Source organism: Austrofundulus limnaeus, unplaced genomic scaffold (genome assembly GCF_001266775.1).
Source record: "Austrofundulus limnaeus strain Quisiro unplaced genomic scaffold, Austrofundulus_limnaeus-1.0 Scaffold15, whole genome shotgun sequence".
NCBI classification, from domain to species: Eukaryota; Metazoa; Chordata; class Actinopteri; order Cyprinodontiformes; family Rivulidae; genus Austrofundulus; species Austrofundulus limnaeus.
Window position 1 is genome coordinate 3,853,512 of NW_013952417.1, and position 4,815 is coordinate 3,858,326.

A 4,815-nucleotide genomic window follows, 5' to 3' on the forward strand; every position below is an offset into this window, starting at 1 on the left:
AGTATAAACAGAAAATGACTTTGGTAAAAATGAATTTCACTGATATAAAAATACTTAAGTAAAAGGCATAAAACTTCTCTCAATAACTGGGAAAGTAAAAGCACTTTTACACACACTAACAATTACTGAATTTAAGTAACCAAACTGGTTCAACTAAAACAAATTGAGCAAATTACACATTTTCTATTAAAGAGCTTTTATCACCTATTTAAACATAAATTGTTCTGAACGTTTCAAGATTATTCCATATGTGTTYCGTTGTTTCAGGCAAGAATGAGCCCAGGTAGCTTCATAAAGGCAAAAAAATAAAGATTTATTAAACAAAAGATGCTGACAGGGCAGCTTGGCTTGATACAAAACTTGAGGAACATGAACGACACCACACATGCTGAGGAGACAGCACAATAATCAGACAGACACTGAAGACAGGACACAGAATATAAAGGCCAACCATTGAGAGAAAAAAAGAAACACCTGGGAAAGAAACATGAGGAGCAGGTAAGAGGGCTGGAGCAAAGACAGGCAGGAGGAGGTAAACAGAGAAAAACAAGACAGAAAACCAGAATAGAACCAAAATAAAACATTAACACAGACACAGATCATAACAATACGACTTTGCATGAACCGATGAACTAATTTGTTGGATGATAACATTTTGTAATTCATGCTCTTTTTGTGTAAAAAAAATGATTTGTAATTGTTTTACATGCTTTTCCTAAGAACTTCATTACAATATATAAAATGTGGATCAATTATAATATAATAATAAGCATTGCATAATCTTTATTATTAAATAACTCTTTCATTTTATTCAACAATGCAGTAGTTTTTGCTATTTTTACTTTTATGTAATTTKTATGAGACCTTCATGTCAACTTCTCCTCAATATTAATGATGTCCATAAATGTAATTTTGAAGAAGAGAGCTATAAGATTTATCACTAGAAAACACTACTGTCACCCATCAAATACATTATTTCATCAGTTGAAGTTATTAAAGTTTTACCAGTTGGTTGATTATAATATTTTGCAGGTCATGTGTAAGGCTCATAAAAATGTATTACCTTTGAACATCCAGTCACATTTTGTTATGAGGGAAAGTGGTTACAATCTGAAGGGATTAGACATGTTTGTAAAACCTAAAATTTGAATAAATTTAAAGGACAGATGTACTTCGGTCCAAGGAATACGATTATGGAATACCCGGGATAGTGATTGTAAAAAATGCTGGCTCAATTAATTTGTTTTATAAGAATTATATAAAAAAATATCTGTTAAAAAATATGAAATTCTATATTTGTGTTTGTAAGAGCTGCTGTTTAGGAGCAGAAATTTTTGTTTTGTTATTGTTTGAACATTGTTATTGTTTGAAACTATTATTTTTATAGTTAATATATATATTTTTAAATAGGGACAGATATTATAAGATTTTTTTTCTTTCTGCTACCTTTCATTTTTATTTGATATGTATTTTTTTCTATGTGAATTTGTTTGTTTTTAAATTAAATGAATAAATATTGTATAATATAATTTCACTTACTCTCTGAATTCCAACACAGATTTTTCCTTTTTGTCTTTCTGTTACTAAATATCTAAACACTTGTTTTGTCTAAATTCAATGCTAACCATCCGGCCCCTTGCTGTACCTGTGCAGTTGTGTTCACCCAGGTCCAGCTGGTACCCGGAGGCGCACTGGCACCTGTACCCTCCTGGCTCGTTTGTGCAGGTGTGTTCACAGTAACCATTGTTAACGTGGCACTCGTCGACGTCTGGAAGCAGAGACAAGTTTGAAGAAGCTGCTGTGCTTCGGAACCTCTTTTTGCGAGTCGAGCGAAATGTGTGCCTGAAGGAAAACATTCACGTAACGGCCATTACCGACCGAAACAAGCGTGCCCGTCTCCGACAAAGCCCTGGTAACACTGGCAGAAGTACGAGCCGACGGTGTTGCCACACCGAGCGTTTGTGTCACACCTGTGGCTGCCCGAAGCACACTCGTTCTCGTCTAAAAACAACAGACAGTGAATGCTGTAAAGCTGTTTCGTAAACATTCTGCCACTCGGGATCATTTTAACGGAAGGCTTAATGGCGAGCATTAAAACACGCTGACCCCGGCGATGGCAAACAGAGTTTTTCCCGCAGAGAGACGTCATCGCTTACCTTTGCAGTGTGTGCCGTTGCCCTGGTAACCGGGTCGACAGACACACTCGTAGCTGCCAAGGGTGTTCTCACACACACTCTGACCATCGCACAACTCAGGACTTTCCGAACATTCATCCACATCTGTAGCAGAGCAAGAGAGTGATGTACATTCCAATAACTTTGTCTTTCATTTACAGCTGACAAATCCTATTATAATAATTATAATATTCATGTAAACAAGGCTATTATTTATTAAGCCAAAACCCAGTTAGTGACCTAATTAGGCACAARTGGTTTGACATTTATCATATTGTGTTATTCTAGGCTGTCCTTTAAAAAACAATTGTGGATATAACATAAAATACAGTAAGTTCCCTTAAGATGTTGAAACACCTGAAGCACATGRATCAAACTCAAGGCCCGCAGGCCAAAGGTGGCCCGATGTAGCATTTTATGTGGCCCGCAAAAATATGTTATTGTCTTAAAATAGGCGTTTGCTGCTCTCCCATAATGCATGTTGACTATTTTATTCGTGAAATGACYACATCTCACCACGAAGTGGAGGTGCCCAGGATTCAAAAGTAGCCCGCAGCAAAATTAGTCGTGCAAATCTCCATTTCACTGCATTTTTACAGGCGGCTTTTGCTGCAGCCCAGTTCTAGTGAGAAGTAGGAATTTCCTCCTTAAAATCATATATTTAAACTGGAATGGAACTCATTACAACTCGTTTGGATTATTGTAATTCTTTGTATGTTGATTTAGATAAATCTCTGCATCGATTACAAGTTGTCCAAAACGCAGCAGCTCGTCTTTTAACAGGAACTAAAAAATACGAACACATATCCCAGGTTCTGGCTTCTCTCCATTGGCTTCCTGTTCAGTTTAGCATAAATTTTAAGATATTATTGCTCACTTTTAAAGCTTTAAAAGMTCTGGCCCCATCCTACCTGTGTGATCTCATTAACATCCACACTTCACTTAGAGCACTTCYGTCATCCAACCAGTGCCTCTTAGATGTACCTAGATCCAGGCTAAAGTTTAGAGGTGATCGGGCCTTTGCAGTTTCTGCACCAAACTTTTGTAATGGTTTACCTCTTAGCATTCGGTGTGCAGAGACTATTGAGACTTTTAAATCTCTACTTAAAAGTCATTTTTACTCCCTGGCCTTTCATTCTGGTAGAGTTTGAGATTCTTTTAAACATAATGTTTTTAATGTTTTTCTCTATTTTAAATTGATCTTATTGTTTACATTGATGTGTTGCTCTGTTGTTTTATTCATTTAGTTGAATTGTGAAGCACTTTGGTCAACGTTTGTTGTTTTTATGTGCAATACAAATAAACTGATATTGACATTGGAATGCCGCCTTCAGTGGGAATTCCCTGTCAGAAAGTGAAAGAGCTCTGACWAGCCCAGTTCAGAATTCAAGATGGCAGCTGCTCACCACAACCCAACAGTGAGTAAAACTCTCCTCCTTTTACTTTTATTATTATTTCTGTATTATTCATTCCATATTTAGTCAGTCGTGCCTGTAGTACTTTTCAGTGTTTATAAGAGGATGGGTTAAATCGCTGTTTCTATGCAGGAAAAACCACGTGGAGCTCAGTTATTGTCTGTTAGCGGTGCTCAGCCATAGCAATGAGATGAGGAACATGAAGTTTTATGTTTAGTCAAAGTCAAACACAAAATATCAAAGTTAATTACAACTGCTCCTGTGCYGGTCACCGTAATGCTCATGTGGCCCTCGCTGAAAATGAGTTTGACAGCCCTGATCTAAAGTGTCACATGTAATAAGCTTTTACAATAATGAAACTGTTAGCTTAAGCACTACACATTAAAACCACATCCCGGTGTAGTCTGCACACACAMGACCTACGAAGTGTGGATGAAAAATATATAGGAGATTTGGAAAAAAGATTCTTGCAGCACAAAATAAAAAATGCGATATGGATGAAAGAAGTTGAGCAAGACAATTGAATGCATGCATTCCTGCCAAAACATTTTTTTAAACTTTTTGCAGAAGCTGTTAAGGATTTCCTACAGCGTCAAAAACTAAAGACTTACCCACACAGGCAGGGGACTCTGCTCTGAAGCCCAGCTGGCACTGGCACACAAAGCTCCCAGGAGTGTTCACACACACTTCCCTCAGTTCACGGCGACACTGCTCCTTGAAGCGGCACTCATCCACATCTGGACAGATGTCAAAAAACTGTGAGCGGTAGACTGAACGGTCCTGTTCAAGAACTTAAGTTTTTTTAGTAAGCCAAGTCAATAAACATGTTTACGGTATGAACAATGCTGCGCCACATCTCCATGAGTATAATGAACAGAAAACACGGGATAAAAAAACATCTAGATTTTTGTATGAACATTATTTACGTCATGGCATACTGATCTTATCTAAACAGCCTTTTCCAGTTAAAGCCTTCACATATCCAACAGGGCATGAGCAGGTAAAGGAGCCAGAGGTGTTTATGCAGTCCTCCCCAGCCTGACAGGCCTGCAGACTGGTCACTGCAGCCAGAGCACATTCATCTATGTCTACAAAACCAGTAAAAGACAGAGGACTTACATAAGATCTACGAAACAAAATGAATAACAAAACTGTGCTTTTAGCATTCTCTCCAACACACACACACACACACACACACACACACACACACACACACACACACACAC

At 37.7% G+C, this 4,815-nt stretch overlaps 1 protein-coding gene across 1 annotated transcript in view; it reads right to left on the minus strand.

Moving 5' to 3' along the window:
• The window catches only part of si:ch211-221n20.8 (multiple epidermal growth factor-like domains protein 6), a gene marked incomplete at its 5' end in the record, with an annotated part of 23,585 nt that overhangs the window by 10,171 nt on the left and 8,599 nt on the right, over positions 1 to 4,815 (minus strand). The window contains 5 exon segments of the mRNA XM_014002942.1: positions 1,646 to 1,768; positions 1,879 to 2,001; positions 2,157 to 2,279; positions 4,201 to 4,326; positions 4,528 to 4,677. Coding sequence (XP_013858396.1) covers positions 1,646 to 1,768; positions 1,879 to 2,001; positions 2,157 to 2,279; positions 4,201 to 4,326; positions 4,528 to 4,677 — 645 coding nt within the window.